This window comes from Equus caballus, chromosome 5, assembly GCF_041296265.1.
Source record: "Equus caballus isolate H_3958 breed thoroughbred chromosome 5, TB-T2T, whole genome shotgun sequence".
In the NCBI taxonomy this organism is placed as follows: Eukaryota; Metazoa; Chordata; class Mammalia; order Perissodactyla; family Equidae; genus Equus; species Equus caballus.
Window position 1 is genome coordinate 65,857,616 of NC_091688.1, and position 14,867 is coordinate 65,872,482.

The window sequence follows — 14,867 nt, forward strand, 5'->3', positions numbered from 1 at the left end:
TGTTTCATGCGAACAGAGTGTATTTTTAAGATTATTCGATTACTATATAAATCAACGTCGTTTCCAGTTTTGGGGAAATTGATATTAATGCCTTGTCATTGAAAACGTAACTGAGTTTATCAAATTAACTTCTCAAAAGCCACTTGATAGCCACCAGATGGCAACCTGAGCCGATGTCAAATTAGAAATTTAAGTTATGGATAGCCCTGAGACTCTGCATTACCATTCACTCATCCCACTGGGTTCCTTTAAAATCATAAAACTTGAAGGCTTTCTACTACTTTGGCAAACTCCATTTGGACATAATGAAATATGTTCTATCCACAATGCTTATAATAATTAAAGTTTTTTTCCTTAATAGGAGTCTATCTAGAAATAGCACTACATGGAATGATCCTTAATAGACCTGTTATGGTGCTTGAATAAATGCCTATCAAGAGCGTAGGCACACGTTAGTAAATTTCCTAAAGAAAACCCATTTTCATTTCAAATTCTGACATTTTATTTAGAAAAATTATACCCTTTCTTTTAATTATTTCAGTAAACATAATGAGGGTATTGCTAACTACTCCTCAGAGTACTTTATTTTCTCCATTTTTTTAGTAATATGATTCTACTTGTAATTAAAGGCATGCGGCATTAATGATGCTGACAGTCTCCAGGGGAAACCTTTAATGTCCACCTCATAACATTATGCCAAAATTACATGCACAGAAGACTTTTTAATAATCTTTGTTTCCTAATTTAGCTTTGATTGGCTCTGAAATCCATCGCAGCACTCAAGGGCTCGCATTTCTACAGTCATCAGCACTTCTGCGCCATAAATTGTACAAACGCACACGACATCTTCCATCTGTAGGCTTCGTTTCAAAGCTTCTATTTAACTTATCCAGAAAATGAGCTGCAGGCTAGAGATAATTGCAGATAATTTTGCCATTTTTAAGCCACTGGGGTGTTGGGTAGAGATATGACAGCTAAGTTTGTCTAAACGCAAAGAACAAGGCATAGCTTTGCGTTGTCACTTCAGCTTTACACACAGGTTCAGATCATCGTATTTGCTCTTCACGCAAATTGAAACAAATCGTGTAGTCACTGGATGATCTCCGTTTTCTGACAAAGCTGTGCTACCTGAAGCTTTTAAGTGGCTGAAAGAAGGACATGAGCTACGCTAACATGTTATCTCAGCCTAAAAAAACGGCTTAACCCTCGTCTACCCTTCAGATTCTTCTCCCTTAACAAAAACAGAGATATTTTTCAGCCATCAACAACTTAAAAGGAATATATTAAATTAAATTAAAAAGAAAAGGTATGATCTCAATATACACAATTCATACACATATATGTATATGTGTATATCTGTATCTATATCTATCTCCCCGATCTACTCTCAGAAGTAGAAATGGCAGAATTCTCCCACAAAACTGATATTTAAAATGTTGGTGCTATTAACATACAACAATTTAAAACCACTAGATATTAAAGAATTATTAAGTAGGTCATCCAGGTTAATAAGCAGAGATCTATTATTAAATAGAGTCATGTGGTGCTTTTTTCCTAAAATTTTACTCTAAAGTAAATGCAGCATTCACGGATGGTCACTGGCATAGAATGATGGAGCAAATGCAAAAAGTGGCAACACAGACTCTCTTCATGCATTGCCAATGATCTTCAACTTTATATAAAATAAATAGGCTGTGGGAATTATAGGGTATTTCTTTGACCAAATGTCCCTTCGGTGCTCAGAACTGCTATCGTCACAGCTAATAAGGGTGTTGCTAGTTGAACAGGTGGTTACTGAAACCATTTTGCAGCAAACATTTACATATAAGGGCTAAGTAGTGACTGTACTTATGTGGCAGCTGCCCTGATGTAATAGGCCATAACGACTCTGAGAGAGCAGCTATGGCTGCATGTGTCAAGGAGGAGAGAATGTGAAAGTCGTAACACAAATGACTTTATGGATTCCCATTAGACCTTGGGGTAAGGAGCACCTAAACAGGTCTGCTATGACAGCATCCTGAGACAGCTTTACAGCCTCATGTCAGGAACCCTTATACTAAAGAGTTTTATGAGAGGAAGCGTTGCTAGATTAGGCAATTATCATTGACTTGGCGTAGAATATGCATACAAATAGTCCCAAAGTATGCATTTAAAGGACAGATTATTAAATCGGTTACACCAATCAGAAGCATACTAAAGATTCCAAATTAAGCACTGAGTGGTAACGTCTCACAAACCTTACATTCTCCCTTGGAAAGCAATTCTGCCCCATGACGGGCTTAAATGCGCCAAGGCTTCTGAATATCTGCATCATACTAAGATGCAGCCTTTCAAAAGACCGTCCTGTGGAGTCGCATGTAAACATATAAAGTATACATGTTACCGCAGTTGAGAAAGCTGAGGGATATCATTGAACTTCTTTTTTCTCCTTTGGTCTCTAACATCACTTACCCGGTGGACTGGTAGGAAGTGGCTTATTTAAGAACCTTAGACCATGTCCCCATGAAATGCGGGCATGAGAAGTTCTGTAATGGGCGCTTTCCCACTCACGATGGGAGAAAAGGCATGCTGAAGCCGCCCAGTCAACCCTTCAACGTGATGGACAGAAGCAGTGCTGAGCAAGCATTTTCTTGCCAGGGGCTGAGATGAGGAAGCTACACATTCAAATCACACGTTGAACACATCACATAGGGCCTACGCCAGTGGAACCGGCACTCTGAAACAGGATTATTTGCTATTTTACTTAGATCTGTAAATTATTAAACAACTCCAGAAGCGACATATTGCTACAAGTGTCATGCAAACCAATGTAGAGAGCTAGAGAGTTCTTAATAAGATGAAGAGCTGGCCCAGAACTCGTCCTCTGCTGTAAGGAGCGGAAGATTGCACAACCTACCACCTGAACAGCAATTTCACCCCAGGTTTGCAATGAGATCTTAAATTCGACCTTTTATGAGGGATTATTAAAGACCTTATAATAAGCCAACAAACGCCCAGTTTTGCTAAAGTGTTTGAATACACTCCTCTTCTGGAAGTCTCTGGTTTCTAAAATGCAACTTCTTTGCAAAGCACATACCTGTTTCCCAGAGAGACAAGTCCTCTCCTTGAAATATTTGGTCTTTCAGGGCACTTTAGTCATAGTGACACCTAATAGCCAAGCTCTTTTTCTCACTCTCCACAAAATCAGGTTTAGACTATAATTCAAACCAGTCCCCAAAGGCACTTCTGAAAAATGGCAAGCCCTTAGCTTTTAGGCGAAAACACTCTTTATTGCTCAAAATTGTTTCCTGTTACAAAACCTTCTCTACAGTGCTAGGTCTAAGATGATCTTATGCTAATTTAACTCACTGGGGACTGCAAACAGATGCTACTTTGATTAATAGTTTCACTATCCTGAAAATGCCAGGCCAGGTTCGAGACAATAAAGTCAGGTAGGAATACTATTAAAATCTGCCATCCGATTCTATGTTATGTGGAGAAAAATGGGATCACAGTTCCTGTAGCAGATAAAGGCCACTTATAATAAAAAACAATGAGAAAAACCAAACACGCTGTCTGAATTCTTTAGCACATTATTTACATCATTTTAACCAAAAACTCTTTACTAGTATCTTGTAGGTCTATTTTCAACCATGTCCTTAGTGAAAATTCAGTGTGTCACTCCAATAGTATCTTTTCACATAGCATTTAACTTTCCACCAAGAAAAAGACTATCTACACCACGAAAATAATGAATTCTGTAACTTTACTTATCAAAAGGATAGCACCTGAATTTGTATGCCCCAGGTCATTACTTCTCGGCAAATATGTTTTCAACATTCCAACATTTGTATTTAAAATACGCATAGAAAACTGCGGACCCTTGAAAATCAGGGGCTGATGAGTTGACAAATAAGATGTTTCTAGAAAAGCTTCTCATGAGGTTTGAGGCCCTCTTTCCTCTGTTTCTCTTCTCACTGGTCTCCTAACCAAGGACTTCCAAATCATAGCAGCTTCCTAGTGAGGAAAACCATGAAATCTAACTTAGCCTTGAACTACGGAACTTGAGACTGGCCTTATATATATATACATGTAAAGAAACCTTTGTGTTTTTAAAGTTAGTCTACCAATGAATTTTATGCTTACCATAACATAAGGCCTAATCATATTCCCAGTCTCCAAACTGAAATTTAACCGCCACTTGGACTTTTTCTTTTATAATTTATATACAGTACACCTGTCTCAGTGAAACCTTTGGAAAGCAGAAAGTAAGTTCCAGTGCATCAATCACACTGTGCAAATTGTAACTCCAGGTCGTGCAAGCCTCCGCTGAGAATGAAGCCAGCCTGTTAGCACAAACCTGCCACCTGCAGATTCAGCTCATTGCACGCGTTGGGTCTACGCTCACCACATTCGTATGTATATACAACATGCCCCACTTAATATGAAATATTCTATTTGAAAGGGATGTCTCACCATCGCACAGAATGTCTCAGGAGGGTCTCCACAAGTAATGTCCGGAGGATCCAGTTTCACTTTCAGGTATTTTGTCATGTCCGTGGATTCCGGCTGACAGGCCATGTAATCCCAAACTTTCCCTTCTTCTGTGTAAATCTGAGTCTTACACACGTCATAATGTCCCCACACCAAAGGGTAGGGCTGCATCACTGAGGACACTGTAACCCAAAGGGCATGGATTGACAGGAATCTTGACAAATACATCTCTAAATTCTTGGCAATCTTCGTGGTAACTAAAGCAGGGTTTGCTTATCAGTGATCTATGTTTATTTTACATATACCTATACGTCTATATGCAGGTAGATCTGTATTTTTTTTTTAAAAAAGAGGATGAGATCATAAAGTAAATTCCAAAACTAAAAGTGAAGAGTTAAGATATTGAGTGTGTGCAGGTATATTGAGAACTTTGGTGGAAGCCTAACATACTTCTGCATTAGGCGTTAACAACAACTTGCTGTGTTTTCGTTGTTCTAGAACATATCTATTAGACTCAGGTCTCGTTTGATTTTTGTAAAAGACGTCCCGTAGCAGATAATGATTTAGCAAAGTGGTTGCTTTCCTGTTGTACATCCGATAACCATGGGTGATCTTCAATGTTCACAGCTCACAAAGGATGCTCAGACGCACTGACATCAGTATCTGAAGCAAAAGGATGAGTGTCTATGGCCCGGTGTCTGTTTCCCATCAATCATTCTTTTCTTCTGGCACCAAGACCCTTTAGAAACAATAAGAGTAAGAGTTACTGTCCCAGAATCAATGCATTACAAAATGTGTGATATGTTGACATTTTGGAGGTTTGATGCAATATAAAGCAAATTGGTGTAATATGGATAACCTTTACTCAGCTGCTTTGCTAGAACAAGCAAACCACAGAAATCATTCACATTGGGAAGGATTTCAATATGAAATCCTTAACTCTTCCATAACAGAGACTGACGTGCGTGTTCCAGGTGAGCTACAGGTTTTTGCCTTAAAAATTATATTTCCATCTGGACAAAACTGAGAGCAAGCAGCTAGATTTAAAGATTTCTCATATATTGCAGTGCTAGAAAATCTTCCAGGAGAACAATGGGGGAAATGAGCGCTTTTATAACAATGACAAAGAAGTGACAACTACTTGTATGCCTTTTGTCTTTTGGCAAAGAGACCCTAAAAATTTCCAAATTCCTGGTACGTTTCTTAGCTTTGTTTAGCTGGAGTGAAAACCGGCATTGTTGGCACAAGCCGGTCCCTTTGGATTTACTCATTATACTGGAAGACTCAAGCATCTTTTGTTTAGTTGCATTTAGTGATAAAGATAACTTGGCTTTCCGAAAAAAATATTCAAAAATAAAACCAGAGGAGCAAATTTTCCTTTCATAAGAATTTTCTATTTTCTTACATCTTTTTATAGCCATTACATCTGCATCTGCAAGTTACTTTCTGTAACAGAAGAAGATAATTTGTCCCAAAGGCGAATATTATACGCTGCTTTAAAACTAAAAGCTCTGTAGCAAAATGCACAATTTAAAATGCACATATAAAAATAGCTGAGGGTGAGTTAACAGGCCATGAAGCAGAATAATGTGGCACTAATTCCAAGAGAGAAAATAAAAATTACTGTTGAAAAGTATTTTGGGTTAACTGATAACGCAGACTACGCAATAATGGGTACAAGTCACTGGTGAGTCGAACTGGCAACTTTTCTCTTTAGAGATCCCAGTCCAAATCTAAACAAACTATAATATTTGAAATCCAGGTGTAAAAAAAGTATATTTGCTTCATTTGTTGGTTCATATTGTTATAGCCCCAATAATTAACTATTTTTTAAACAGTTGGAAAAGGACAAAAAAGCCTACAGTTTTCGAAAATACCAGGATAGACCCTTCAAGTCACATTAAGCAGGTTAAATATGGAAGTTCACTATCTTCAAACATTCTTATAAAAGGAATTCACTATATTTAAAGAATGCACCATCTTAAAATGAACTAAGCCACAGAGACTATGAAATGCCAACAGATGGTTGAATTGTGTTTCCATAGCAAAGTAATTTATAATAATTGCTTTATGGATGCAAGTGCAATTTTCATTATATTCAATTCATAAAATGTTATCATACAGCTGCAATTTGTGATATTTTCTATTAGGAAAAGTGTTGAATATTTGAGTTCCTATGAAGCAATAATTAGCAGTTTGTCTAAACATGTACAAACCACAGATTTGAATCGGCCTCTTCCTTGTAACGTAAAGACTACACTGTGTTGAGCACATTTTGAAATCTTGAGTTAAAAAGAAAAAAAAATCACAGGGAAGCACGTGGTGTGGCTACGACAGCGATCTGGTTTTTTCAGATTCATTAGTAATTTTAAGTCGCTATTTTCAGAAACATGCAAGAATTTGACGATTAATAATCTGAAAAGGTCTCAAAATAATGCAAATGTACATTTTCTAGATGCATTTTTCAACTGTGTTTACTACTTTATTACCACAAGAACAAACACTTTCACGGGGTGGGGAGGAGGTGGGCATTGAAACTGAAGCAGAGCAAAATCTACTAGACTAGAAATATTAACTTCAATTCTTAGTTTCAAATACATAGCAACTTATGTACCAACAATATCCTCCAGAAGACCTGGGATGGACTACAATGAGTTTGAACTTGGTGAGCATTATGAGTTAATTTTTATTATCTTTAAAATGTGACTTTATTTATATATTTGAATGTTCTCCCTGAGATTAATCTTTATATTTTTTAACCAATAAATGTTACCCCCGAATCCATTTATTCTTCATAACTCTGTCTTCATCCACGTGTTGCCTTACTGCAACCACAAAATAAAGGGTGACCAGATATGTGTATTTTAAAAATTTGGACACTAAGAAAATGTATGTGAACCTGTTACTATTTCCTGACACAACAGTGATCCCAAGGTAACGAATTCTCATTAAAGTATACCAGAATTATAATGATGGTCATTACACAGAATTATGGACTACATCATTGATCGAATTTAGAGAACTGACAAGGAAAAATGCAGAGGAGTGCAAGATATTTGAATATTAGGCAGTTGCAGGACTGCGCGCCAGACATTCTTGACAAGAAGCAGCCAATTATAGCTTAAATTTCTGGCACATAACCAGTTGTGATTAATAGTTTTCCATTACATTACAGACATATTATTAATGTATTAAAAATGTCAAGCTTTGGCAAGCACTAATATGGCATGGCTGAGTTAGTCTGCAGAATTTACATTTAATGAGCTCCCATTGACACAGAAAAAGATATTGACCACAGCACATTACAGATCAGGAGCAGAGGGTCACTAAGCTGTTCTTTAACATAATTATTTGATTTCCTCCTAATTTTTACGTATTGTAGCGTCACCTAGGTTGTATACTTCAGATCAGGATCTCCATACTATTCAGTGCCACATACACTTCAAAGAAAATCCTCTTAATTTCAAACTGGTGAGAAATTAAATCTACAAACTTCCATGACACACAATGGAAAAGAAGCCTCTGTCAAAATCGGGAATTTTCCATTAAAGTATAATTACGGAGTTTTCAAAGGAAACAAAGTGATGTAAAAATAGAAGATTTCCCCTTTAACCTTTATCACCTAATGGCACCAGTTCCCATCTGGCTATGCTCTCAACCAGGTTAAAATCATCAATTGCTTCTTAAAAGCTAGGTCATCACAGCAAAGAGCTAGGCAAACCGATTATGAGAAGGACAGTCAGTGACATATTTGGGGATTTAATATACTAAACCAATCCCCTGTGACCTATACCTGAACTAACTGGCAAGTAATGTGGGCTTTGCAATTGTTTCAGGTGTTCATGTCACCTGGATGCAGCTTCCCAAGAGCTCTGGCAGCCCCAGGTCCAGTTCTCCACTTTGCGAACCGTGGGAACTCACAGTTAATCAAATAATCCTATCATCTCTACTTGTGCACTAAAGTACTGAGATGTCCTCTTTGATAAAAAATACCCATTAATATGCTATGAGTACTCCATAGACCTTTGACTGATGTATAAATGTGCGGAGCCAAAGTAAAAATATGAAATTATGTCATGCCCTCAAGTTGACAGATGTTATTTATCCGGAATAAAATGGGCTATAAAACGGCTTTGCATACATGGAACATCTTTCTCCAGGATTCTGTAGCTAATTCCTTTCCACCTTGGATTAACTTTGCAGAAGGTATTTCACAGGCCTTTCCTCTCATCAGAAAAGAAGCCTCTCAAAATATTACATGGAAATAATAATGATCAAAATTCTAGTCAATTACATTCCAAAAACAATTGCCAATTTCATCAACTGACAGGAAAATATGACAGTAAATCCACCAACTTTAGCTGGCTCTCAGCATTCGTTTCATTACATAATCTCACTAGGAGGTGGGGGTGGCGGTAGTAGGCTATTTATTCCATAAACACTTAGCTCTTCAGGGGCACCTGGAATAGACAGCTATTGACTCATTCCTCATAGACATTAAGAATTTTATAAATATGCATGTTTCTGAATGGGAAGGAACAAAAAGAACATTGACTATAATCATATTCCATTGAGTGAAAAATATAAAGAGATAACGATATAGACAAATTCCATAACCTAGCAAAATCAGCAGCTTCCAATACTGTCATAATGAGATTGACTAGATGAGATATTTAACGTAACTTGAAGGCTCTTTGCATTTGTTTATTGGTTGTGAAGAAAGCATTTTCTAGTCATCTTAATAGGAAACATTTGCTTCTATCCTTTTGTTAACTGTCTCTCAAAATATAAGGAATTTAACATGTACTGCAATATCATTGGCATATTGTAGTCATACTTGATCAGGTATTATGAGCAACTGCCTATCATGAGATTTTTTTAATAAAACCAAATAGCATACCTTAGTATTTGAAAGACCTCTGTTTTCACGGGGAAAAGAATGATTGGAGAAATTAGATAGCATGCATTTTGCAGGATGTTTGAGGATAGGATATACATAAATTTATTTTGGAATCAGTTAAGCCTAGAAGAAATCTGGGGTTTCATTACCACAGCACAATAAATCTTTCCTTCTCATGTAGGACAAGTTCAGAGATCCAAGGTTTCAAATACACATTTGAGAAAATCTACGCCCACCTGAAGTTTCGAAACAAAATTCTGGATTCTGAAGATAAAATTATTTTTTTAAGTATGCTAAATCTCTTACTGACCTATAATATAATTCACACACACACACACAAATGTATTTTTCTGTTAACATATAATTGATTTTCCAAGTTGTATAAAATTTTCTGTCTTTCCAAGAGACTTGGCGCTTTTGCAACTCTAAAACTCTCTCTCCAAATCTTTATAACACTTAGAAAACATGTCAACTAAATGTGTACTGGTTTAATTTTTTAAACATATTACCTGATGTTTTTTCAGAATAATAATGGAAGCAAAAACAGGTATTTGCATCAATTACAAATATACAAAGGAAACTGCAAAATACATTAGCCTCCTCCTAAAAAAGCTAACCTGAATCATTTTAACACATATGCCCAGCGAAAGCTGACAAAACAAAAATCTCAATAGAAAAATAGCTTTACGTGCAAATAAAGTGTTTTCTCACAAAATTTTAAGATTACCCCTCTTAAATTTCACAGTAAGAAGTCTCAGCAAACTAATACACAAATATATCGAATTCTGAATGTCCTCCTGTTTGTCTTTAGTGGTGAAATAGATCTCATTTCATGTCATCCAGAAAAGAAAAAGAAATATATCCTTTATGTATGGAAGCTGGAAGAACATTACATGCAGAACACTTGATGCATTCTTTTCTTTGCATGCTGATCCACATGCAAAGATCCAAATTTTGTCCTAATGAAAAACTGAAAGTTGCTTATCTTCCAAAAGAATCTTGGACACTTATTAAGCTGCTTTTCTTTTGCCAAAAAGAAAAGGGGGGAGAGGGGTGAAGGCATTCGAAGTGACACAGTTCAAAATACTTCATGAAACCTCGGGTGGCTAATTCCCCACAGGTTAGAGATGTTCCTTAAGGGCTAAACAAATCAGAAAAATCTTGCCCCTTCTCCGAAAAAGAGAATTTCTGGAAAACTTTTTAACAAGCTTAACCCTTAAGTATATTTGAATAAATGATCTTCCTGGAAGATTTCTGGAATTGTTTTTCATTTCCGCAAGAAAACTTTTAGTATTTTCAGTCATCAACTGGGGCCTTATTTCTAGAGCAAATCTACTGCCAGATACACCATATGTTTAGTAGAATTTTGACTCTTACTCAGAATTTTCCATCCCAAAGATTGACAAACTGTTATGATAACGAGCGGCTCTATTACCGTTCCCTGGGTAAAGAGAAGGATGGGGGAGGGGAGGAGAAACAGAAGCCTCCAGTCTCTGGAAATCTATGCCTGATGCGATGATGGTAATGCAAGCTCAGACTTTTGCAAATAAAGTTGTTTTAAAATCCCCGCTAAGAATTTTCCTCCCTTGCCCTGTAAGATGACAACCTCCTAAGTGGATTTCTGGAAGAAGAAAAAAGGTCCTCGGGTGAGGTTACTAAAATAAACAGCAGAGGGCGCAGTTTCTTTTTTTATCTAAGTTTGTCGGGGTATGAATCACTTAATTGGTTATTTTGGGCCCAATAATATTCAGTATTATTTGTATTATATATAGATATCCACATCCATACAGGAGAGCAATTCAATGTCCCTAGCCGAATCCATCAACCGATTAACGTAACGCCAGGAAAGAATCTGAGAAAATGTTCCCAACAGCATACCTACACCAAGTCTGTCCCTCTTTCAATTTTCCCTTCTCCTCAGCTGCACAACATGGAATAGTAATGCTTTAATCTCGCTCCAATAAAGGAGATTAAAAGAAGGGAACTTCAAAAGCTCTCAGTGTGGCCGCCAGCTCCACAGGGCCGGCAAGAGGGCAAGTTTTTCCCCAAAGAAAAGACAATTGGCGAAAGGGAAAAAAAAAAAAGCAGCCTCCAGCGTTGTGTGTGGCCAGGTGTGTGAGAAGGAGAGCGCGCTGGGTGCCAGGCAGTCCGTCGATGGAGACACCAACCCAGCGCCCAGGCTCTGGATACAACACACAGACACGTAACCTGCCCCGGGCGCACACTCGGGGAGACATGTGTGTGGGTGTGAGAGTGTGCGGGGCGTGTGCGCGCAGAGGCTCCGCGCGCTGCCTCCTCCAGGCGCTTCCCAAAGTTCCTCGCCCACCCGGAGCTCCCCGCCCGCCTGTGGATTGCACTGGGGGCGCCTGAGGGAGGCAGGCCGCCCGCGGGGAGAGGGAGAAAGACGGGACGCGCGGATCGTTGAAGAAGGGGGAAGCGGGCGGCACTTACCGTGTGGCCCGATTGCCCTTGCGCCGGCCGGGAGCCGAGCAGACGGCGAGGGGCGGCGGCCCTGCCCAGCCCGGGGCGCCTCGGGCGGCGGCCGCAGCAGCGGAGCCCGCAGGCGGCGCTCGGGCGGGCGGCGGCTATTCCCGCCGAGCCTCCTCCGGGGCGCGGGCTGCGCTGGAGGAGGGGGGTGGGAGGTGACCCGAGCGCCGCCGCCGCCCCGGGGTCCCGATCGCGCCCGGCCAGCCGCGGGAGAGGACCCCGCAGACCCAGAGCCCCGCGCCGGCCCGCCACTCCCCGCCGCTTAATTACCTTCGCCTCGGGCCCCTCGGGGGGAGCCTCCTGCGCGTCGACCCCTCTCGGAACCCGCACCAAGAGGGGGAATTCCTTCCCGTTGACGTCCTCTTCCGAAATGCAAAAGATCAGTGACTTTGACAGGTAGATGAGGGGGAGGGAATAGGGGTGGGCGGAGAGGAAGAGAGGATGAGAAAGGGGCCTCTCCCTCCAAAAATATACTGATATTAATAATGAAATCGCAGCCTTCGGAGGTCTTGCCAGCCCAGTCCCCCGCTTGCCAGCGCTCCTCCGCGCCTCCTCGCGCCACTGCCTCTGCCACTTCTCGCCTTAAACTTTTACTGAGGCATTTTTTTTTCTATTTCTATTTTTTCCTCTTTCCTTTTTTTAAAAATTTTTTTTTAAGCTGAAGGACGATTTCCTGGTTCCTGGGGATCAGAACCAGCGGCCCGGCGGTTCTACCCCGTTTGGCACAGCTTTCATTTTATTTCAGATGAAGACGTTGAGCTTAGTCAGAAGGGACATAAATCAGGACAATTAGCATTGGCGCCAAGAAGATCCTCATGTACCAATTTCGCCCGGGCTTCCTTCGCGCATTCCTCCACTCAAGTCAGAAATGTCACTGCACATAGCGTTGATGGCTGCGAGACGCGACGCACCCAAAGTCCATTTGATGAAATATACATGGCCCACGATGCTTCTGGATTGCGGCTCCCGGGCTCCCCGCCCCCGCCCGCGGCGCCTGGCCGGACCCTGCTCCGAGCGGGCAGCGAGCTCTTGGCAAACTTAGGGGCGCGTACAAATTAAGGAGTGAGCGCGAGGGCCGGAGCAGCGAGAAAGAAAGAAAGAAGCAAACCCGGGAAGCCGCAGCCCTCGGAGGGGTGGCATGTACGTTTCACTTAAAAGCAGATCTTCTTCTGCAACCGCCAGCAAGTGGAAGGCTTGCAAACCTTATACTACCTCGAGACCTGGGCGCTCCGAGCGGTCCTAACTCCGTCCCGCTCGCTGTTGCTGCTGCTGCTCTGGCCGCCGCTGCCGCCGCTCCACGACCTCGGGGTGCTGAGGCTGCGAGACCACCCTTCACCTCCCCCACCCCCAGCTCGCCCGCAAAAGCACGGTTTCTAGTAACTCTTCACGTACCTTGCGCTCGTGCCTCCGCCCGTCCCATCCCTCACTCCTCGTTCTCCTCCCCCGAACCAATCGAAAGCACACCCCTCACCCCAGGCCGAGATCGCAACTGTGTTTTTCAACCAACAATTCCCTTGCCCCGCCAGCGGTCCCTGCAGCGCAAGCCTCGAACCTCCTCATTTAGAAATTCCTTCTCCTTTGGAAAGTTGAAGTTCAAGAAACAGCTGTGTGTATTTCAGGCCTCCTAGCCTTTCCCAAGAGAAAGACAAACGCCCCGAGCCCCAAGACTTCATTCCCCCCCAGTGGGGGCTCAGACTTCCCTGGGATCACTCTTAGCTACATACGAACGTCAATAATAATAATAATAATAATAATAATCATCCAGACTTAGATATACACTTTAATCAGAAAAAAAGGACTATTGCAATAGGGAGAACACTCTGATCCCGTAAGCATCTCAAAACCAAACAGAAATAGGCTTTTTTACATGCTAAGGGGAGAAAACAGTATGGGAAGGCTGGGCGGAAGAGAGGGCGCAGGAGGTCCCCCGCGACTACTTGGTTTAATGAGAAATGTGTCTCTGTGGTCCACGATTTGGGGAATAAGCTGACAAGGAAACATGTTCTGTTCTTTAATACTTGGTCAGATTTGGGAGTTAAGCTCACAGTTCAGGGTCCTGTGCGAAGGAGAAGCCTGACTCAAGTTTGGTTAACGCAAAGCAGAGCGTAGGAAATGGGCAACTGTAAACACCTGGTCACTAACTGCATGCCCCACGATGATGGCCAGAGCTAAGAGCAGAAGGGTCATTTTTCTGTGGTGGTTGGGGATGGTGGTGGCAGAAGGATGCATAAGAGAGCAAGTTGTTGAACTGAGCCTGTAACCAGACCCTCCTGGGCCCTGAGTAGCCAAGAAGGAGGCAGGACTCACACACCACAAACTTAGACCCTCCAACACGTGAGAGGCCACCAAGGCACCTCCCTCCCTTGATTACTTCCGGGGCAGGAATCTCGGATTGCCCTGTTTTCCTCCTCCCCACCTCTGTGCTTAAGGAGTTACCTACAGGGCTGAAAGTCCTCCTCAAAGGTGGCCTTAGACAGTGGTCCCTCCTGGCTCTTCACCCAGCCTCTGCTCATGCTCCTCCAGAGTTGAGATATATGACTGATTATACGCAGATGCCGCTCACCACCTAACCCTCCTGCACAGGCCCCCAGAGCACAGTCCCTTCTGGGGAGCTAGCAGGTCTTGAGAAACAACACCCAGAGTGGCCCTCTCACTTCTTGTTGACCCCTGGCCTGAACGCTGACATACAGACAGCTCTCAGCCTCAGCTCTTCGTCCTGCCCTTTTCTGTCAAGCCAAGAAAACCCCTTCTGAGATCCGATTCTCAGCTTTATTTGATCTTTTTAGGACCTTTTCCAGTAAAAAGTAAAGAAAAGAAATCTACACAGAGATTAGGAAATTCTCTCCTGATATATACCAAGATCTTTGTGATATTGACTCCCAACCTGCAGAAATGTTCCCTTTCGTCTGCCAAAATCCTGGAACGGACCTCCGTCCCCCCTTCCTATACCGTACCCTCCCTCATTCCAAGCTTCCTTTCACTCCGAGGCAGACCTCAGTCCCAAATA

General features: G+C 41.5%; 1 protein-coding gene across 14 annotated transcripts in view; it reads right to left on the reverse strand.

Moving 5' to 3' along the window:
* The window catches only part of NTNG1 (netrin G1), a 310,207-nt gene extending 296,785 nt beyond the window's left edge, over positions 1-13,422 (reverse strand). For 6 of the 14 annotated variants that reach the window (XM_070267257.1, XM_023641528.2, XM_070267260.1 and 3 more), the window contains exons 1-2: positions 12,131-13,255; positions 4,456-5,212 (exon numbers count right to left, since the gene is read on the reverse strand). In XM_070267257.1, the coding sequence (XP_070123358.1) occupies positions 4,456-4,701 (246 nt within the window). In that variant the 5' untranslated portion in view covers positions 4,702-5,212; positions 12,131-13,255. Of the gene's footprint in view, positions 1-4,455; positions 5,213-11,824; positions 11,993-12,130 lie in introns of those variants that run through there. The other 8 variants (XM_070267261.1, XM_070267252.1, XM_070267259.1 and 5 more) reach the window with 3 other exon arrangements.
* Positions 13,423-14,867: the final 1,445 nt, after the last annotated feature.